The sequence below is a fragment of the Malurus melanocephalus genome, unplaced genomic scaffold (genome assembly GCF_030028575.1).
Source record: "Malurus melanocephalus ecotype Western Australia unplaced genomic scaffold, MMel_1.1 scaffold_457, whole genome shotgun sequence".
Lineage (NCBI taxonomy): Eukaryota > Metazoa > Chordata > Aves > Passeriformes > Maluridae > Malurus > Malurus melanocephalus.
This window is the reverse complement of record NW_026623689.1, coordinates 69,702-92,368: the sequence shown is the minus strand read 5'-3', so window position 1 is coordinate 92,368 and position 22,667 is coordinate 69,702. Positions and strand designations below refer to the sequence as shown.

Here is a 22,667-nt window from a genome sequence, read left to right as displayed (position 1 = left end):
AAAACATGCCCAATAATGTCACAGATGAGAGAGCCAGTAAARGGAAATGTCCGTAGGGAATTGCCAGTCCCTCTGTCTGGTTCCTGGGATGGACAGGCTGCCTAGCTCTCYGTGGGCTTCCCAAGGAGCTTTTGTGCAGTGCTGATTCCCTCAAAACGTAACTCAGAAKTCTCAGCTTTGCTGTCATGGGCGTGTTTTGCTGTTTTTGTCCTTCACTGGACAGCTTGTGTGGGTCAATTTTCATGCTGTAGAAGCACCGAAAAATATTGATCTCTGCTGCGGTTCAGGCAGCTCAAGTCCAGSTGCTTGTCCATGTGAGGATGGAGCCACTGTTAAGCCTATTTCAAGGATCTCCTGAGCTCTTGTTCACTTCTACACGAGGAATGAACTGGAAGGAGAGATTTTTATATCTCAGGGATAAGAAATACAAAAAGAGAGTGATTGCATGAGCAGGTTAGAAAAGGTRCCAGGCTGAAAATCTATGGTTTTCAAGCAGTTAACTTTCTAGTGCCAGTGGGGTGATATACCACACCAGACGATCAACTTGAGTGGTTAAAAAAAGTGAGTGGTGTTGACATTTCAGCTGCCTGACCTTGCAAGACTGAAATTTGGCAAGTGCATGAAAAACGGGGAAGGCTATCTTCACTTCTGAAGAAAATGATGAGTAGTTGAAGGGCTAAAACCTTTAAGAGGATGACAAATGGCCAAAGGAGTTTGAAAGCATATGATAAAATGAAATTTAACAAGGAACTGAGACTGGTAAGAAGGGATGTCATAGAGAGGTATAATGCTATGGTCCAGCAATGAAGAACAAGGCTGTATTTTCAGAATGAGATTATAAAAAGCTGAGCTTCACTTCATCAGTGGGAAGTGCCCAAGGAGACTTCATCCCACCAGTGCTAGACATGCCTGGAGCAGACCTTTTTGAAGTCCACTTGTCCAAAAGAAGGAAAAGTTATACTTGAGGCCTTGATTCACTACTTTAGATGCGTACCTCAGGATAACATAAGCATTTGGCTTTATTCAGCAACTGTAATGGCCCTGAGCTTGCCCGAGGGAGACACATCATCTGCTGATGCTGCATTTCATTAGCAGAGCCCTGTGCTGTGTGTGCTTAATAAGTCCCTGGGGCACAAACAGCCCAGTCCCAGGAGGGATCAGACCCRGCACGCTGGAGTGTCTGGTGCCCTGCTCAGGAGCCCCATGTTTCAGCGGGGTAGATTGAGTTCTGATGTAGTTCTGCTGTCACGGCTCTACATGGATATGCTGGAATGTAATTGAAGGGAAACGCCAGCTGCCTGCAGGAAGGGCTGTGCTGGCTGCAGCATCCACAATTCGATTGTGCTCTCTGGAGCTTAAATCTCCTGTCTGAAAAGCAAATTTAGCATATTGAGGTTAAACTTCAGTTAATACTTTTTCTTCTGGTAATATCAAGAGTCCTCAAGAGACCCTTAGTCTAGTCTTCAGCACTGTCTCAGGATGTGCAGTGAATAAAACCCATGTTATCTTAATACTGGGGATTAAAAAAAAAAACCACTGTCAGTGCTTACTGTTTGATCACATCCATGAGCACAAGGGGTTTGTGGCACAGCCAGCCTTTGTTCTGACTCCTCCTATTTTCTTCACATCCAAGCCAAGATACATACGTATTTGTCTTATGCAAGAAATCATTATTAAAAACACACCRCTGCCTACAGTAGCATTCTAGCTAGCAAGGATTTTAGAAACTTCCCTCAAGGTCTTTAGTAYTTCTGGAAGGTAAAAAGACGTTTTTCCCTTGCAGTAGTAAGCAAAATGTTTTGGGGTTTGTTTACAGCTGAGAAGCTGGTGGTTGAGACTAGTTAAACCCATGAGTTGTGTTTACAGACAGACAGCTGCCTGGGGGCAGCCCASAGCACAGGGATACAGCTGTCCCTGCGATCACTTGGGGTGGTCCTCCTTGGGAGGAGTGTGGGAAATGGGAACCTGTATCCCCAGGAGCTCAGGACAGGGTGAGAGAGTGCAGCCCCCAGCAGAGGGGTGCAGTTTGRGCTGTGGAAGCTCTTAGGGTGTGTGTGAGTACTGAAGACAAGGTGAGGTTCTGGTCAGTAAAGCAGGTAATACAAAGCTGTGCCTGCAGTGCCAGAAAGGGCATGGAACTTATAGGGATGTTGCAAGAGGTGGGGCTCAGCTGGAAGAGTGCAGCTCTTCTGTCTGTTTTCTCCCATGAACCAGCACRGCACAAGAAAGATGGATCAGGTGAGTGAGTGATCTTCAGCCTGTTACTGTGAGCATTTGATTTTCCCAGCTGGATCACACCCAACCTGCACATCCTTTGGCTGCATGACCAGCAGCTGACACTGGTTATGGAGCAGGATCGTGTGGCTGGGGGTGGAGAGGGTGAAGCTGCTGCCAAAAGGCCAAGTGCCCCCCATGTGTGTTGGGTTAAAGCTACTCCTGACCAATTGTCCAAAACTTCTGCTGTCTTTGCTCTCCTGAAGGAGAGTAGTCAGTGAGCACTTCAGGTTTTCTTCWTAATGGAAATGTGCAAACTATTTGTATTAAGTGTCAGGACTTAAAGGTGAACTACTTTTTTTCTTAGTGTTCACATGGAGGTTCTGCCTCCACAGGTGGAATGTACAGCTGACAGGAGCAATTTTCAAAGTCTCTCTGTGGTCTTCCTTAGGGCAAGACTTGGAGTCTTGCTGGGGGTTCATACTGGACCTCACACATTTAGGTAGAGACCTGAAGAGGTGCACTTTCAGGTGAACCTCCATGGAGTTCTTTCTGCTGTCTTCTGTAGCACCATCCTAGAGCACTGAAGTTTGGTATTTCACATGTCTTCAGAAGAGAGGCTGAGAAGGTTTGATCTGTCTGCATGGACGGATGTGGCAGTCTGGCATGGTACTTCCCAGAGGGGATACCTATGCTACAGTGACTTTTGAGGATATTTGGCGAGGTTGTTGCATAGGCATAATATGTGCCTCAGTGCAATTAAATCACTGAGCTTACATGCTGGTGCCCAGTTAGTTTTAGACTTTTGATTGCCATGTGGGTGAGCTCAAGGTTTGAGRAGCTGTTCCTGACTGCTACAGGTCAATGCACAGAGGTTGTGTCCTACAGCCTACAGGGTACTGCCGCCACGATCTGGTAATATGGCCCTTTGGCTAGGACATGAGTCTCTGAAGACACTCCTTTGGGAGGGCTGGTGACCCCTGGTAAGTAGCCACCTGGGCATTTGATTTTGTTCCCTGAGTTGGTTAATGCAAAGAAAGTAAAACCTGTAGATTCTTGTAAAGTCTACTTCTGTTATTTTAATGTTTTGCCAGACCTTAGTGGTTTGGTTGGCAAGCTGGAAAGTGATGTTTAGTGATCAGAGAGTTTTCAGCTTCTCCCAGGAGCTGTCCTTGGAAGCACAGAGGGCACCCAGTTCAGGCCAGCTGCTTGCCAGCTGGGAATTGGGCTGGTCAGGTCCGTACTCCTGCCTGCGTTTAACYGGACGTCTCCTGTGGTGGAGTTGCCTGCTTTGAGCACAATGCTGTGGATGGTGCATGGAAGGCTCAAGGTGCTGCTTCTTGGAAACCTACTTGTAAAATGTCCTGACACTGATGAACTGCGGTTAACGACCATTTCATTTTTACAGCCTATGATTTCAATTGACAATGTGGCTTGCTCGTCCTGGCAGGCAGCCTAAGGCAGCTGTACCTTCTTTTAATAGGAACTCTGACCTCTGCAAAACGACTCATCATTAATATGTCTCTGTAATGGTTTGTTTATTTCAGCTCTTTTCCATGCTTGTCTCTCTAATGGTTTTTATGCTGTTTTTTGCTTAGCTTATCAAGCAGCAGATTCTCTCCCTCCAGTTTAGGAAGGTAAAACTACATTGCATTAAACTGCTCTGACCAAACACTTTTCTGAATCTGTCTGCACAGATTAATTAACCTGTGATGCTTTGATACTAATTAATTAATTAATCAGTCGAGGGTCCTGAAGTGATCTAACAGCCTCATTCTGCATGATTTGATCCCTAATACTTGCTTGAACTTCAGAAAGAAAAGTGAATGTTCATAATTCCTGTATTAAGGTTCAGGAAATATTCCTCTTTCTCAGCCAAAGGATGGGTGTTCAGCTACTTCTTTATATTAAAGTGAGACTTCCATACAGACACATTAAAAATTGGATGTGACTGCCCTGAGATATCCAGAGAAAAAATTTTCTTCCCCCCTGCCATTGTTGTGAGGATCCTCRTTCACTTGGACTCTGCCCCAAAATGCACTTGTTCAGCTCTACTTTCCCTTCAGCAAAAGAACGCATTTGGAAATCAGTTGGTGTTTCTGGTTTGCTGCAGCGGCAGATAGAGGAATGACCGTGGAGGGAAAGGCCTCTCCAGAATACCTCTACGGTTTTGGGACTTCTAACCAAAAAGTCAGAAAAATAAAATCATGACAAGAGGAATACACTTCTCAAATCTCCTTTTCCAGSAGGCTTTTGTATGGAAATCCCTCTTTAATTGAAAAGGCTACTGAATTGCGGGGGGCCTCTTCCAGGGCTTTTTCTGCCCCAAAGATGCAGCTTCAGGAAGGCCCAGAGAAAAAGTGGCTAKTGCTTTGTGTCCAGTTCCTCGAATCCTCTGAATTACTGGTTTAGAGAGCAATTTGAATTGGACAAGCCTCCTTGCAGCTGGACTGAGTCAGCTGAGAGCCCCACAGTGCCAGTCTTCAAATCCTACTGTGACCAGAACAATTGTTTCTTTGAAAGACTCAATAGACCTTTCAGGCTTCCTGCCAAGTGTCATTGGGCAAGTCTCTGAATCATCTGCCGAGCCTGTGGAGCCCCCAGCTTCCAACCACAGCTGCTTTCCGAASCCATTCAGTAGCCTTTGCTGTATGCCAGCTGATTGTGGGGTTTGCACTGAGTGGACCAGACTTATTCCTGGTGCTGCCTGCTGGTGCTGGTGGCATSGGATTAAACTGGGTCCTGAGTGTCACTATGTGTGTGTGCATCACTTGATTATAAGATGCTGATCCGGTTGCCCTCCTGCTGGGGTATGAAATGTTGGTTGATGCTTGGGAAATTCCTTTATGTGGATCTGAAAGGCATTTACTGGTATGGGGCATGGGTCTGTATTGAAGGGAGCATCAAAACCCTACCAGTAACTGCCTTATACTGGATTGTCTGCCTTGCTCTGTGGAAATGGGCATTTTTTTTTTCCTGGAATTGGAGTTTGGAAAGGTTGCCCTGGTTTGAAACAGCTTTTGATTCCCACAGCCCTTTCCTGGCCCCACARTTAAGTGAAGAGTTGCTTGCCAGGGCCAGTGTCCCAGTAGCCATTGATTTCCACAGAAAAGAATCTGAGCTGTGGACTTTGGCATTTTTACCCCATCCCACACATGTTTGGATACATACCGTGCTTATAACCCTTATTCAGTAGATGAGTCAAGTTTGCAACATACTGAGCATCCCCTGTCCTGACCCTCATCCAACACAMGGTGCCTGGGAGCTGGGTGAGGTTYCWACTGCATCCCASTGGGTCTTTACTCAGGGATTCATRTCCCTGCAYCTCTTACAAACCCATTCTAGCAGGAAGCCAGAAGGAAAATAATGACACTGCAGTCTCCAGGTAAGTTTTCAGGGTGTATGGAACAGTCAGTTGCTGTGATTGGAGCTCTCCTGACACCTTCAGCCATGCGTGCTTAGTCCCTGTCAGTGCACCTGCCCTTGCTGGGTCATGATAAATGTGGGGTTTTTTGTTTGCCCTGAACCAGTTTGCTTCCTTAGCAGGTAGAGCATGAGTGGCAGCAGCACCAGCATCCTGCCTGCAAGCCAGGGCCGCTTGTGAGGCTGGGGTACTCATCATGGAACCCCCACCACATACTCTGAACCCTTCTGCCTGTGGTGGAGCTGTATCACGAGTGGTTTGGGCATTTGTCCTTTCCCTTGCATGTTTCTACAAGCTGATCACTTGTTTAAGAAATGTTTTTATCTTCTGAAAATGATAYAAATAGAGCTACCAGCTACCAGTTCTCTTGTAATATTTGCTGTTTCTYCCAATGTCCTTGTGCTTGAGACCTTGGGGTCCCTTCTCCTATTGTAAATACGTAGTATTTTAATTGCAGAAGGAGAAATTAAATAAGAAGCTCTTCCCTTCCAAGAGCCTCAGCATTATTTGAATGTAAGCCCAATTTGGAATTAAATAATTTCCCTTATTTTAAGAAAGATCAGATTTTCTGTGACCTCTCTCAGTGATTCTGGCAGTGCTGGATGAATATGATTGTGATTTATTGCCCTCATTGAACAGTRTTGAAATACCTGGAGAATCCATGGTCCACTTTTGACCATCACAGATTACACTGTTTGGATAGTTCTGGCCATTTGGGTGTCCCAGCATGAACTTGGAGGTCAGARCCTGAAGTAGGGAGTGTGAGTGCCTACCTGCAGCAGTGAGGGGTTAAGCAGGGAATCTCCAGCTAATTCTGGAGCTCAGAAAGCAGCTAGCCAGACTCAGGTATTCCTCAGTGAGCTGTCCCACAGCTGGCAGCTTTTCTTCATTCTAAGAGGGCTGCTGTGCTTAGGAGACATTCAATTCACATTTTCCCTGAAATGACACAAATTCTTCACAAACAAAGAGAAATCCCAGTGAACAGAATAACTCTTGAAACATTTATGKTTCAGAAGTGGGAGCTGACTTTGGTAGGCGGAGCTCTAAGCCTGCTGGCTGGCCAAAGATACCTTTGGTGTAATCAAGAGCTAACATGGAAATGCATTCATTGGGTCAACATTCATTGCCCCGATAGCCATAAGGGCTAAGACAAAAGGGAATGGCTCCCAAATGACACTTTAAATTGACAGTCATCTCAGGAGGGAGTGATCGGTCAAAAAAGCTCTGACACTGACAGTGTGAGCAATTGTAGGGATGATGGGTGGGAAGAGGGCACAGAGAACAAGAACACAGGCTGCTGAGGTGAGACACAAGGTGGACCCTTTGATTTTTCTGGTGCTTTTATCTCTAAGAAATGCTTCTTGAATCTTCCAGGAGCACCTTCTGCGCAATCATTTCTCAGCTGACGGAGGAAACACAGCCACTATTTGAAACCACTATCAAATCCCGTTCTGTGTCCGAGGACTCTGATGCTAAATTCACGTGCATAGTGACAGGTAATAGTGCCTTCAATGAATAACTTGGTCCTGCCTCACCTGCTGGACTTGTGCCAGTTAAACTCTGCAGCAAGTGATTACAAGGATAACAAGCCCACTGTTACCAGAATGCCAAGTAGAGGGTCAGCAATTGCATGATGACTTTAATATCAGGGAGGTGGGAAGCACCTGACCGTGTAGAGGTAAGGGCATAAGCTAACAGCTCAAGGCAAATGAAAGACCAGAAAATGGCATGGACCATCTACATTTTATTGTCCTAATCTGCTTCTCTAATCCTGGACTCCATAACTCAGGAATGTGCGGTTTTGAAGACTAGGGCTGTCCTACTAGGGTCAGGTCTGTCCATCTTTACTGGCTCTAGATGGTTAGAACAAGCTACATTTGTGTCAATGACGAACATCTGTGTTTGTCAACATCTGAAATAAAAGCTGATCACGGTCCAATGAGCTAAAATCTCCCCTTGGGCAGGAAGGGATTAAGTCAAGAAGAGGARGAGGAAGAGGGACAGGCCGAAAAAGAGGGCTGGTGCTATGGTATTGTGGTGATGTGGCATGGCAGCACATTGGTGTAGAGGCAAATAGCTACTTCGCTGATGAGGTTTTATTCTTTAAATATGGAGACTCAAAAACCTCTTCTCTCGATGTACTTGTTAACAACTCTGGTCCTTCCTGCCCTAACTTGTCTTAGTTAGTCCAACTAGTTACTGAGTGAGAGACATGAAACAAGTTTGTAAGTTTTGGAAGGAAGAGAGTGTATCCAGTGAGCCTCTTAGGCATGAGGACCAAAGCTTTCTTAAGGAAATGTAGTTTGCTATTAGAAATGGGCTGGAAATAAATGGTGCACCAGGAAGCACAGCCTCAGTCCGTCCAAGAGTTGCCAGCTGTGAATTCTTGGCTTTTCTCTTCTGGATTCCCATGTTCTGAAGGCTGACCTGAACTTGCAGGGGYACAACTGATCTATTGGTTTTATTGAGGCTTAACTTCAGCAGAGCGCTGCTTGCTGCTTCTGGGGCCAGAGGGGGCTGCTGGGAGATGCCTCCAAAACCCTGTATTGGGGGAGTCATTAGAAGGGCTCTTCCCATTTTAAGTTCAGTGAAAGCAAAAAGACATATTGTGCGGTACCATGGAACAAACCATTCTGCAGGTGGTAGAGAAGAGAAAATGTTTAGGTATGTTGGAAAATCCAGAGTCTTGGCTTCTCCCACTGCCTTAAATCTTCACCAGCTGCAGCTTGAGGTTGATGGTTCCTTCTAACAAATTCCGTCTCTTCCTGGGGTGTTGCCCTGGGTGGAAAACTTGACCTGAACTTGCCTCATTTTCTACTCAAGTGAAGGAAATTGTCAATGAGTCTCTTTCAGCATGTGTGATGGTGTTTTTGTGCTTGGTAAACCAGGTTGGGGGATGTCTCTATGCACTTAAATTGATAAACATGCAAAATTAGAAATGTTAATGGAAATGTTTTTAAAATAAGCCTTGGATCACTTATGCTAGATGGGCATCTCCTACATACTGTCCTATGGACTGCTTTAGGAGCTCGGGATCTCTTTGGGAGAGGGGCAGGAGGTGGAAAGCATATTCTGACTGCAGTGTCTGGTTTGTAGTTGAGGTATCTCGCCCAGCCATRATGTTTGTGTTCAGCTGGGAGGCATTGCTGGGAGCAGGGAAATGGCAGTGGCATCCCTGGCCAGGGACCATAGTTGAGCCAGCTCAGTCCCAGCACTGTGGCTGGAGTCCAGGGACACTTTGGTGGAGGCAAAGGGCAGACAGTCACCTGCTCCTGTTTTGACGGTCAAGACACAAATATGGATACATGACCTACAATAGCATCTTAATATWTTTTTTTTTGCTGCTTCTTGAGCAATAATGAGAGCTACAGGCTAGTCCCACATCTGGGAGCACTTGGCCTAGGACTTGCTGGGCCTGTACTAGGAACACAGAAGGATGAAGTGTTTGAAGATCCAATCTCCAGAATGTGCTGAGTGGTGCAGGCAGGGAAAGAGRGGTTTAGGCAGAGGCAAATTCCTTTGTGTGGAGGCACAAACCTTCCTTTCCTGCTGATGTCTAGTTCAGCCTGCTACTGGTGCCCCTGCTATGTCTGATTTGATTTTTTGGGTCAAATTCTGCATGAGTTATGAGATGTTTCTTTTTCAGACAAAATWAGTTCATCTTTTGTTCTCTGAGAGATGTGAGAAAAGGGAACAAGAATATTTCCATTTACTGTGCGGTTTCATCCCAAATCTCTGCACCAAATACTTACCTTGGTGGGTCTGTCTGGACTTCAGGATCTCAAGGGTCACYACAGCTCATTCCCAGTGAGTGGATATTGGGCTTCTCTCTTTAAGGTGGCCCTTAGTGGAGGTGCTGCCACAAGGATTTTCCTACTTTTTAGTCGCTTCTGTGTAGTATTGTCTGGGAATGAGAGATGTCAGCTGATGAAATGGGGCAGCTTGGATGAAGTGGCCTAAGTCTCTGACTGCTTGTTAGGGAGTAAGTCAGGCTAGGACAGGTGATGGCTGGATCTAGCCAAGACCATAGTATGTCAGCACTAGCCCCACTGTTGCACAGCTGCCTCTTGAGTGCTGTTTCAGCCCTCGTTAGCCAGGTTCAGCCCTCCTTAGCCCTCTGATCTTCAATTGGCTTCCCAGTTCATCAGCTCTGAAGCTTGATCCCATCACTGCCTCCATGGTTTTTATTGAAGAGTACAGAGGGGAAAGGGCTCTGCCCATGGCTTGGGGAAGAATGTTGGAGTAGGGTGAGTAGACAGTCATATGCTTTGTGGATGAGGATTTTAATGAAGATAAAGGAGTTCAACTTGCTGCATTTTTTGGTGACCCTCTGAGGGAAGTGTTTGAAGGATGAGAGTGAAGTATTTGGATGAAGAATGTCTGGAGACATGCAGGGGCTGTGAGAGGGATTTGGGGATGGGTAGTGACTACAAAGAGTAAGCTGCAGCGAGATGAGGAGGTTTGGCTTTGGGGCCAAGGACAGCAAAGGATGGTGAATGAGCACTGCTCACAGTGGCATTGGGAGCTACTGCTCTTAGTATCTGTACGTCCTGTCAGCATTGCTAGAAGCTTCCTTGTCTTTGTGTGCTGAAGGGATTTAAATCCATGAAACCAGGAAGGATAAGATCTTACCATGAATTGTGTTCCCAAGACTGTTGAAGTCCCTACTCCCTGTAGGTAGTGTAGAGTAGAAACTGTGGAGATTGTGTAATGGTTCTAAGCTCTTACCACCTTCCCAAGTTTCAGAAGACTAACTCCCCCTCCTTCCCTGACCCCAAAAATAAAAAAAGTAAGAAAGTTACTTGAAACAGAGTTTCTCTGCATAATTTTGGATAGATATATTAAGAACTGTTTTGGTTTGCTATTTTAAGAACTGTTTTGGATACGGTCACCAAGCTTTGAGGACTTCTCAGATTTTAACAGCTTTCAGAAAAAGAATGTTTGATCTAAACCTGGCAATCTCCATGAAAAAAATCCTTGCTTGGAAAAGTCTCCAGGATCCTGCAGTGGCTGGCCATCACCCTGGAGCAATACTGCTGGAAGACACACTTCCCAAAAACCTTTTGCTGGACCCAAAGATGTGGAGTGGATGCCTGCCCTCGTCCCAGAAGCACCTGGCACCACTCTGTCTGCAGCTGCGGGGCTCTGGCTGGGGGCTGCAGGGGCCCAGCTGCCACCAAATCCCTCTCGGCACCAGCTGCACTGGGGGCTGCGGCAGTGATGGGTTTTGGAAGGATGAGTGCAGGTCTGTGAGTGGCTGCCCAGGGTGTCTCATGCTAAGGGTGGGTATCTGGTGCCTGCAGCATGGCAGCGCCCACAGATGGAGCTCTTGGCTCCACTTCCTCCCACTGGACAAGCTGTGGATGCTGTGCCTGCAGGGGATGTGCTAGGAGTGATGGCTGACCCCTCTTTCTCCCTGGATCAGGGGAATTTATTCACCCAGCAGCCTCCCTCAGCCTCACTCAGCAGTGTCAGCAGCAGCTCCCCTTCCCRCGCCAGAGAGACTTTTCCCTGCACAGACATCTTTCCATCCCCTACGTGGCTCTGATTGCAGCCCCTGGGGAGGGATGGATGGTGTTTGGAAAGGCAGCTGGGGCCACTGTCCCTGCGTGGGAGGTAGGAAGCCTTTCAGCATCCGCCTGCCTGCAGACTTCCAGCTCCCTTTGGCTGCAGGCTGGTGCGTGCAGTGGGAGCTGGTCCTRGCACTGGGCTGGCATGGTGGTAGCTCCTTAGAGAGAGCAGGCAGCCTCAAGGACACAAGTGCTACAGGTTAAAGGGAGTTTAAGCTTAGCAGGAGGAAAAGCCCTTCCTCCAGACACTGYACAGCTATGGACATTGCAGCTCTTTCCAGCAGATGTCAGCTGGGAATGGAAGTCAGCTGTGGAGGCCACAGGGGGACATCACAGGGCTTCTCGGAAACTATCTGCTGGCAGTTCCCAGAATGAAGGGCTGTGACTGCTGTTCCTTAGGGTGTCAGGAAAATCCACCTGCTAGCTCCCTGCAGGATGGCTGTGGGGGCCTCCTGAAGGTCTTGCTTGCAGAACAGATCTTGGGAAGAGTTGATTGTGCTGGGCACAATGCAAGCTGTGTATGGAAATTGTTTTATTCATCATCCCTGAGCTGAAAGAATTCACCAGAGGCTCATTTAGCTCAGGGTCCTGCTGCCAAGTACAGTCAGTAGTTAATATTTTATCAAAAATATAAGCAGCAGCATCAATCTTCGATGATCCCATCCCCAGGGTCCTCTCATGGCTTTCTCCATTTCCCAGTTTAGGGCTCATTTACTTGAGCCATAAGCACCTGAGGGCTTTGCATGTTGTTAGAAACTGGTTTGGGGGGTCAGAGCAGCAGCAACGAACAGGCTGTGACAAAAGTGGGGCAGAKGGAGAGGACAGAGTGCCTCGCAGGAAGGGTGTTGGGAGAAAGTCATGCAGGCTTGGCTTCCTGCAGAAGAAGAGGAACAAAGCACTACCCAAGAGGAAACCAAAGCTGCTGATGGCAGCAGTGGAAGGGGATTGAGGCAATAAACCATGTGTGAGATGTACAGATGGAGAGGGGGGCTGCTGGGGCACTGCAGAGTAAGAGTGTAAAATACAATCTGGGGGGTGTCTGGGCTATGGGGGTGGATRCTGCTCAGGAAAGAAAAGCTTCTGAGACTTGTTTTTCCAGCCCTGTCTGATCTCAATGGACTAAATCCCTCTAGGAGCCAGAGGACACTGAGGAGCCACCACAAGCAAGGGTTGGGGACAGGAGAGCCAAAGCACTATGGGAGGAGATTTGGCATATGCTGCTTTTCTGGGCCAAGGCATATTGGAATAACCAAAACCTGTGCAAATTCCTGCTGATACGTCTCTGCTCCTGGAGTCTCAGTTCTACTATAGGACCTTCATGAGAACATGATGGAGTAAGCGGGGCTCAGACATTGCCATGGACTGACAATGTCTTTGGCTGGTGAGAGAAGGAGGYTGGGGTCCTGGTTAGCCTTGAAACCTGTGGCTTGGTAGCTGGGAAGTAGCCAGAGAGCACCTTGTCCCTGCCTTCTTACTCCAGAGCCACTGGGTTGATTTGGATATTCCTGGGAATCCCTCATTGGCCCTGTGCCAGGGATCTGCATGGGAGCYGATCCCTGCCACATTCTGGGGTGCTGTGGGTGATCCTTGGGGTCTAGTGGACTTGAGGAGCGTGTCAAAGACTCCTTTCTTTGGCTGCAGGGACATTTGCAGCAGATAAGCTTTGGGTGTATGCCTTGGGGCTTCAAACCAATTGCTGAGCATATTGACTGTAGCTTAGGCATGATGTGATCCTTGAAACTTTCATCCCATGCCCTGGGGGTTGGCTTGTCTGGGCAGTGAGCCCTGAGTAAAGTGCAGAAMTCCCTGCTGGCTCGGGCAGTTTTTGCATGAAAACTTCTCTTAATCTGAGCTAGAACTGCTATCASTGAGCAGTGAAGCTGTGGCTAGCACTGGTCCATATGGGACTCACATGCTAATCCAACACCTCTGCCACTGGTGGGGAACGTGGCTGTGTGCCCAGCCTGCCAGCCAGCCAGTCACACACATCATGATGTCATTCTACTGAAAAGGCAGGTGACATCTGTTGTCAAGTGACATTTGTAGGACACTGAGTTGACTGTGATGCAATCAAAGTTGTTTCTGTTCAATGGAAAGTTTCGGATCAGCTTACAGGCTGTGACACTGTGCAAAATGCTGAGAGCTCCATGGAGGGGCGAGCGCCTGTTCTCCAGCCATAGCCTTGGCCTCATCAAAACATCCCTCTTCTCATAAAAGTGACGGCATGCTCACCTTCTCCCAGCCAGTGTTACAGGAGATGAGCGTGTGATCCATTCGCCTCTGTTCAGGAATGAAGTGCTAGGATTTTTTTCTCAAAAATAGCCCTATTCCTAGGAGTGATAAAAGTCTGAGATAAGCCCATTAAGTTTCCACTGTTTCTGCCGTGTAATTTAGGAATGTGGTGAGCCCAGAATAGCATCTGTCCTGGTGTGCTGGATTGTTCTGCTGCTGATACCGTGCTGGCCATGTTCCTGTGCGGAATATTTCACCCTCTGCACCCTCCATGTCCTCCCCAGGGTACCCACAGCCRGAGGTGACGTGGTACAAGGATGATGAGGAGATGGATCGCTACTGTGGCTTACCCAAGTATGAGATATTCCGTCATGGAAACCGCCACACTCTACAGCTCTACAAGTGAGTAAAGGAGCTGGAGAGTGGCTGGGTTTGGTGATGGGAGTTCTGAGTGTGTACTCGGTGGCTGGATAAGCGGTCAACACTGATGTCCCCCCAGCACTTGTGCTGGCCCCTTCTGCTCCACACTGCAAGTTCACAGCTGACCCTTCCCCTCCGTCTGTGGCTCCCCAGTCACCAGTGTGAGRTCTATAACTGCATCCAGGAATAGCTGCCATGCTGGAAGCAATAGGAAGGGAAGGAGAAATCCCTCTCCCTGGAGCCTTCCAGTGCTGAGTATTAGGGCTGACAAAGGTGAGCAAAGTACTATCTGCTTCCAAGRTGATGGTCCAGGGAACCAAGTATAAACAGTAGGAGCGTCCTAAGCAAGGAAAGGTCTACAGCCGTGGCCCAGGCGGGTCTTTCCGAGATGTCACCATGGAAAGGGCTGCTTTAGCCCTGACTAATGAAATAAAGGGTTTCCTTAATCCAGCCCTGATGACAAGCTTTTTTTTTTTTTTAAATTTAAGCAAGGACTGCGTTTCTGGAGAGCCAGGCACACCTTATCCCCAGCAGTCAGAGACCTGTTGCATCTTGAGTCCTGGATCTGGGATGTCAGACAGGTGTGGCATTTACTGAAAATGCAGAATATTATATTGCTGATAGTTCTGCCATCCTTGTCGTTCTAGCCTGAGCTTGTCTGCTGCCCCAGCTGTGCTCCAGTGTCCATCAGAGGCTGAGTCACCTCTTGCAAGAGTGGGATCTCTGTGTTAGGTGCCTTCAAGGGGTGACAGCAGGGATGCAGGCAGGTGCTAGTGCTGGTGCCTGTGACATAGGTGGGAAGGCTTTGGTAAGGCAGTAGGGTAGAGAAAGAACAGGAATGTCATGTGGCTGTGTAGAGCTGAGAGAAAAAGATCTGCAGAGGTCTGTGACCAAGAACAGCTGGGAAGCCTGGTGCTGCCTGTTCCTCCTCCATCAYAGCCCTCATATCACAGGGTGGAGCTAGGACAAATTTAATGTCAAACTTGGTTGTCTGTTAGAGCTGAGAGCAGGCAGAACCAGAGAGGGAGGCCAGCTCAAGGCCTCCAGATGTCCTGTGGGCACATCTTCTGGACTCTCTAGAGCAAGAAGTGGGAGAGTGTGCATGCTTGTGTGTCTAGTGGGCATCCTGGGGAGGATGGGTAGGTCTCACACACAGCTTTTGATTTCCAGGTGCCGGGAGGAGGATGCAGGCATTTACCAGGCCTCAGCTAGAAATACCAAAGGCATTGTGTCCTGTTCCGGTGTGCTGGAAGTGGGAACCATGACGGAGTTCAAAATCCAYCAGAAGTGGTTTGACAAAATCAAGAGAAAAGCTGAAGAAAAGCTGCAAGAGATAGAACAAGGCAAGAAACGAGGAAAAGAAAATGTGGAAGTGGAGAAATTGCAGGGAATGAGCCCTGAACGACTCCAGAGGAAGCGGAGGCTGGCTAGAGATCAGAACCTCCAATCAGGAGACTCTTCATGGGAGAAGGAAGATGCAGCAAAAGTGCACGTTGCAGATTCACAGTCCAGGTTACACAAGGATATTGCTGAGACAAAGGAGCAGCCACTCAGTGTGATGCCAGGCTTCCCAAACAAACTGGTGTCCCCTCTGAAAGCAGAGGTGACCACCAATGGAGATGCCACTTTGGAAAGTGGGGAGGAGAGCGGGAGCAACTTTCTCGCRTACATCTACGAGACAGTGGAGGACCTGGCGACTAAGCCAGGGGCAAAAGACTCTGCTGCTAAAAAGAAAAAGAAGGTGGRGGGTCCTTCAGCAGCAACGCAGGAAGTTTCCAAGCGAGAAGAAAGTGGGAGAGATAGGGCCAATCTGTCTTCAAATCCCAGGTTTGCTCCTCCTGTCCCCTTACGCAGGAATGCACGTGTGAAGGCAGCAAGCGATCAAGAAGTAGAAACCAGTCCAGAAGTCAAAGAGCCTGGGAAAGCTGTGAAACAGGACACTAAAACCAGTGACGATGTGTGCTTCTCTTTAAAGGACTTGTATTTCGATAAGCAAGTGAAACCAGAGGCAAGGAAGAAGGAGGTGGGAGCAACGGACGAGGCCAGGCATGAGGCTGTCCTGCAGCCAGTGGCAGTCTGCAGACAGACAGAGAATGCTCCACTGTCCTCTGAGGTGTTGGAGGCAGGACCTGTGTTGTCCGAGGGACAGAGAGGCCAGCAGCAAGAGCAGAAGTTGGAGGAAAACAAAGAGGTAACTAGGAGAGACAACAGCCAATGCAGGGGTGGCAACAAGAAAATACCTGTGCTGWGCAATTGTATTGCAGCACCGTGCCTGGGAGGCTGCCTGTACCCCATGGGATCTGCTGCCAAGGCTCCGCAGTTCTCCGCTGGTGAAAGCACCCAGGAGAAGGGTTTTCTGGATTTTGTGAGCCCAGACAGCAGAGCTTCCACCCCATCTCCAAACAAATGTCAGCTGAGGTGGTGAGAGATGTAAGTCTGGGCCATTCGAGCAGCTGGTCTCAGTGGCTTGGGGCTCTCTGGTTTAATAGGCAGGCTGACCTCATGCGAAATGTTTTCAGATCAGGTCGGCAGGGAGCACTGAATGGGTATTTATAGCTGGGGGTGGGTGCCTTGTGATGGCATCTGTTCAGTTTAACAAGGGAGCCGAGCTTCTGTTAAMGAGCCCCCGTGTAGATGAGTAGGGGATGCCAGGTACCATATGAGCTGCACCCTCAGGGCCTTGAATTTTGTTTACAGTAGGTCTGGACTATTTTTTGGCTCATCCCTGTTGGAAGAGCTCTGCTGGGAGAGTCGTTGTGATGGTGATGAAGCACCAGGGCACAGCACCTGCTCCTGACCCTCAGAGCATCTTTTAGTCAACTGCTATTTTTGTCACCTAACCTGAAGTATTTGCCATGAAAATGTTAGACTGGAAGCTACCAGACTATTTTTTCTCTATTTTCTTTAATGAACCCTTCTATCATAAAAGGCTCTCCAAATCCAGTTTGCAGGTGTAGTCAGGATTTGGAGTTTGGGCCGTGGTGGGTGCAYACTTTCGGTATAGACAAGGTTCCAGGTGCAGTACCTCTCGCTCAGTAGGTAATGCACATATTTCAGAGAGTGGTAAAATCCACAAAGCGTAAGAGACTGATGGGTGCTCCAGTGCAAAAAAAAACCCTTCAGTCATCCTTTAAATTTCTTTAGCCATAGGTGGGAGCAGCTTTGCTGATAAGAACCTGCTGTGTTACGCAGTGTGCACCTGGGTTCTGGCCTTGCTGCTGCACAGTGCCCTGAACTTCTCTTCAGCCTGACCCACCAGCATCATATACTGCTGCAGAAATTACTGCTGTGCGTGCCAGCCCATGACGAAGYCATTTGTTTCTCCCCTCTCTGCTCATTTTAACACCTCTTGCTCCCAAAAACGGCGGAAAAATGTTGATGTGCAGCAGCCAGGCTTGGGTTGTCATCCCTGAGCCTGTGAGTGCATCAAGGTTTTTTTTTTTAAAACCCCACTCACAGAGGGAAACCTCTGACTTGTCAGCTGGTGTGCCTTTGAGGAGACAAAAGAGAATGTTTCTGATTTGTATTTGAATGCTTCAGCTTATTGGTGCTGCTGGGGAAAATCCTCAAGCTTTTGTGASAGCAAGTAAGCTGGTTTAAAGCTGATTCCAGGCATGTTTCAGGATATTTTCACCCCCSAGGACAGGGGTTACTTGTCTTTTTCATTTTTATTCTTCCTCTTAAACAAGAAAGGTCATAGCATGAGTGTTTTCCCAGCCTTGGGACATGGCTGGGCCTCAGGCTCAATTTCCCTTCTGAGCTGGATTAATCTGTAGCACAATGTCAGACTGTAGCCAGGTCCTGAACATCCTTCTCTACAAGAGCAGGGAAGAAACTGGATTTGCATGGTGATCACTCTTGCCTACATTTTAAACTGATGATTTTATTATTCTTCTTGAATTKTGTGRGCAGGAATGGCCTCCAATAGTGCTTCCCCCACCCCAACCCTTCATTACACGTGTTGCCATAACAGTTGGAGAGGGACTTTGGACAAGGGCCTGGGGTAACACGACAAGGGGAATTGGCTTTCCACTGTCAGAGTGCAGGGTTAGATGGGATATTGGGATGAAATTCTTGGCTGATGGGGTGATAAGGCCTTGACACAGGTCATCCAGAGAAGCTGTGGCTGCCCCATCCCTGGAAGTGTGCCAGGCCAAGTTGGATGGGGTTTGGAGCAACCTGGGATAGTGGAAATTGTCTCTGCCCATGGCAGGGATTGGAATGAGATGGGCTTTAAAGTTTCATCCAACACAAACCATTCTATGATTGCCTTATCTGCTTGGGGAAGGGCTTGCTGAGAGACTGGTGTTACCTTTCCTCTTTTCCCCAAGCTACCAAATGAAGCAAAAGCAGCACAAAATAGAGGTCTAAGTGCCACATTCCTCCTTTCCCATGGCCTTAATTTTGGGGGGCTTAAAGCTCAATCCAGGGACCTCAGGAGAAAGTCCTTAGCAGCAGTTCCTCCAGGGTGTAAGAGGGACGCTTTGTGTGAATGCCTTGTCCCCCTGCCATTGTCCTGGTGATWCTTGTAGAGCATCAGCCAGGCAGAGTGTGTACCAGCTATTGCTACCTCCCCTACAAAAATAGATCCTGCCCTTGGCTGCAGGATTTCGGCAGCTCTCCTCGGGATAAAGCTTGGCTGTCACAGCAGGCAGCTCGCTGACACGTCTGCTGGGTGCAGCTGTGGTCGGAAACATTTGAGCTTCCCAAACGTCAGAGAAACAGAATGGTTGAATAGTGCTGGTAACGTCAGGGAGTACAGTTTCGCTCTAAATCACTTGGGCAGCCTCATCCTGCTAGTGTGTGACATGTTGATTGCCCCATCTTGCAGTGGAGATATGGGAGCACTGAGTCTTTAGAAACAGCAAGGAAATTATACAAGGTCTCAGCAATGGCTGGTAAAAATTGCAAAGTTTTACTCCTTGGGAAGGCACTGAGTCAGAGGAGATTGGATTAAAAGCCACAGAATTATTTAGAAAGGCAGATCTCTTGCCTCTTTGCTTGGCAAGGGTATTGAAAGGCAGAAGGGCTGGAGCTGATTAAAAGAAGAAACATTTTGTGCAGCCTGATGGGTGGGGCGCACTCCTGTGGGGTGATGCTGAATCCTGAAGATCGTGGATGACGCAGTAACGCTGGTAATGGGGTAATTCTCRTGACTCAAGGAGTTGCACAGTGCCATATGGTACAAGTGGACCACAAGTACAGCTGCGCAGACCCGGGCAGTAACATGATGCTAATTTTCTGTTTTTTTTTTTTTTTTTTTAATAGATTGCAGCAAGAGTGGGACAGTCTCCTGGTGACCTAAAGCATCTAGTATCCAGTCCAATCACAGAGACTAGTCAGCAAGCCAGTAAGCTAGAGGAGGTCAGGAAAGAGGTGCCTGTGTGCCAGGAGACCAGGGGTTCTGTGAAAAGGACAAATCCTCGGTTTAGGCCTCAGGAGCCACCAAAGCCCCCAGCACCATCTCCAGACCATGTGCAGTCTGGCGAGCAGCACCCACCCCCTAGGAAACAGGCAGAAAGACATTCCCATGCTCTTGAGGGCAGAGAGACTCAGCCAGGACTGTTAAAACAAGAGAACAAAAACCAAGGTGGGGAAGAATCCTTGCTAAAAACTTTGAGTCCYCCGGAACCTGGCGAAAACACTCCTCTTGAACAAATCCCATGTCAGACAGTCAAGGATGGGAAGAGCAAAGAGGCAGGAGCAGAGTTGTGTGGGAGCCATCCTGGTGTGAGGTCAGGAGAGAGTGATGCAGCAGAACCACGTCCTGGGGCTGTGCACAGGGTGGCAGAAGGGGCACCTTTGGGACATCAGAACACTGAAATGGCAGCTCCTCCTTCAGTTCCTCTTGCCGAGGAAGAGCTGCATCCTGCCCCTGCAGGGAGGCCATCGGTGACTTGGGACGCACTGCTGGCAGCTCGTGGCACCCYAGGGATGGAAGCCACTGCAGTAGAGGTCCCATCTGGAGCCCAGCTGCTGCCTCCTGCAAGTAGAGAAACAGAAGTCACAGCAACAGATGGATCTGCCCCGCGAGAGGTGTTTTCAGCCAGCGCGTTAGAGGAGAATGCCAAACCAGTGCCCATGGGACTTCAGGAGAAGGAGGGAGGACTGCTGACAGCCATAGCTCCATSCCAGGAACCAGCAGCATCTTCAGGGACTTGGGAAGGAGTCTCTCAGGTTCAGCCAAAGGTACCACTGGTCCTGCCTGGCTCCGAGACATCTCAGGAGATGTCTTTGGAAGAGAAAATGCAGCACAAAAACCTGGTTTCCTCCTTAAAGAACTACCTGCTGCTACTTCTAAAAATGTCAGATAGCAGTAAGGATGCCACAAAAGGAGACACTGACTCTGGGGACAAGGAGCAGCCAAATGCAGGGGAAGGCATGATCCCAGAGATAGGCATTGCTGGCCTTAGCCCTCGCACCTCAAGGAGAGTTTTGGAAAAGGTACAGAACAACCAGCTCTTCCAGACAGCAGAGAACTTGCCTCTGACCCCCAGGACATCCAGACGGATCACRGGCATGATTAACGAGGAATTTGTTACCAGCAAGGAGATTCTGGCTTGCCAACCTGTGCCACCAAAGAGGCGCACCTGGAAGGCTCCTGAGGCCGAGGGGCCACCTCCGCTCTCAGTGCCTTCCATTGTGGTGGGCAGCATGCCCACATCAGGAGTGGCTCCTCATCTTTCTGATGTGCCTCCAGTGAGTTCTGAAGAGAGCCCTGCTGACCCTCTGGCAGTGCTACCTTGTGCCACACCAGAAGAACTTGCTTTGGGAGCCCGGCGCAAAATATACCTGCCAAAACCCAAACAGGTCGGGGAGGAAGAGGATGTGGCCCCCGGGAGCACGGGGCATGCACGAAGTCCAACTGTTTCACCACGGCAATCCAGGAAGAATGCATCCCTCTTGCAATCTCCTGCCCCAGCTCCATCCTCTGCCCCAGAGCAGTGCTCTCCAACCCTCATGAGGAAGATGGCCACATTGGAGGTTCCTAAGCTGTATGAGGAACCTGCAGGTGACACCACTGCTGRCCAAGAGGTCCCTGAAGATGCTAAGCCAGAGGCACAGCCAGCTGAGTCCCAGAAAACAAATAACCCACTTAAAGGTGAGGGAAGAGATAATCCTTATGCATTTCCTTGTTGCCTACAAAGGGAGCCAGGGACAGTCAGCTGGGGCCACATGAATTTTGAGCATTTGCAGAGTTTTCAGCATCAGCCTTTGGCAGTGTGAAAGCCAAAAGTCTCTCCCAAGACTTCTGCCCCTGTGCAGGGAGGGTCAAAAAATGCAAGAGGCAGCAGCTCTGACATTGGYTTTCTCCACAGCCTGGGCTTCCCTGGCCCAAGGGATCATGGAATCCTCTTAATTTTGGTCTGTGTTCTGGTCCTCATCAAGCCTGATACTGTTTGGTTGAGTGGGAAGTGTCCCTGCTCACTCATTGCAAGAGGGTTGGAATGAGGTGGTCTTTRAAGTCCCTTTGAACCCAAAACATGATTCCATGCATGTTTCAGTGGGCATCACAGAGTGCCCACTCCTCTTCCACGTCTGCGGTCAATGCTAATTTGATCCCTTGTGGCATTGAACTAAAAAAGGCATAATCCTGGTGTTGAAAGAACCAGGTGATACTCTCAGCACTCTTGCAAAGTAAGGCTAACCTTGATAAATCCCTACTTCAGGAAATGAATGTTTTCTCCAATATTGCATAGTGTTTTTCTGCATTTCCTCTGGCCAAGCCTTGCTGGGTGTTGCAGTGCTGCACTGTTGAATGAATTTGTACCACTTGTATCCCACGCTATCCCAGGGAAGCTCTGAGATCTTTCCTGGGAAGGCAGTGTTATGCCAGGCTGTGCTGACATACACGTGATACCCAAAGCCCTGAGCAGCAGCATGGGCAGAGGCTGGYCTGTCCCCTCCCCCTGTGTCTCACCACCCATCTCTTTGCACCCTGTCCTTAGCTCCACAGGTGGTCCGTAAGATCAGGGCCGAACAATTTTCCGATGCATCAGGAAACCTGAAACTTTGGTGCCAGTTCTTCAATATATTGAGTGATTCTAAGCTGACGTGGTACAAGGACGAGATCCCTGTAGCTGAAGCCCAAAGGAGGTAACCTGTCGGCTTCACGGTGGCACAGGCCTTGTTGTCACATCCTGCTGCTTGCCTTGGCCGGGGTGAAGCTGCCCCTCTTGCTAAGGCAGCATGGGAAGCTCAGTGCATGATGTTAACTTCATCATCTCAGTGCCTACAGAGGGAAGGATCACCCACATGGGGAATTTTGTACTATTCTTGCTCCATCTGGAGTGTCTGCTTTGAGTATCCAACCTTGGAGAGGGCGGAGAAGATGTTATGCCTGTCAYAGAAATTAAGAGATGGGTGTGAACTGTAAAACTGGGGTCCGTGTGAGGGTGGCAGCCATGCTGAAAGGGTCTTCCATGCAACCACCAYTGGAAAAAAGCAGCTCTGGCTGTGCCTTCTCTATCCCTTGCACAGGGAGAGCATATTCAGGCAGCTGGGTGACTGGTTGACCTTTGGTTCTACTATGGAGAGAAATTTGTTCTCAAGCCCAGAGGATTTGTGTAGGATCATCATCCACATCAGTCCGGATTTGCCTGATGCCTTTGATGTCCCCTAAGCTCCCTTTAGGTGTCTCTGGGATAGATATTTGAGCTGGGGCAGATGGGCCAGAGTGGCCATTGCTTTCCAGCAGACCAGAGCAGAGCCTGCTCAGCCRGTGGGTCTCAGGATGAGGGTCCCACCTCTTCCCTCTGTGAAGCCCTAGCCCAGCCTTACTCAGGGGCAAGTACCTTTATCAGTGT

At 48.6% G+C, this 22,667-nt stretch overlaps 1 protein-coding gene across 1 annotated transcript in view; it reads left to right on the top strand.

The window, feature by feature from the left end:
* ALPK3 (alpha kinase 3) overlaps positions 1-22,667 on the top strand; it is a 32,812-nt gene that overhangs the window by 6,241 nt on the left and 3,904 nt on the right. The window contains exons 2-6 of the mRNA XM_057380529.1: positions 7,013-7,134; positions 13,725-13,842; positions 15,031-16,051; positions 19,129-20,962; positions 21,810-21,957. Of these exons, the coding sequence (XP_057236512.1) occupies positions 7,013-7,134; positions 13,725-13,842; positions 15,031-16,051; positions 19,129-20,962; positions 21,810-21,957 (3,243 nt within the window). The remainder of the gene's footprint in view (positions 1-7,012; positions 7,135-13,724; positions 13,843-15,030; positions 16,052-19,128; positions 20,963-21,809; positions 21,958-22,667) is intronic.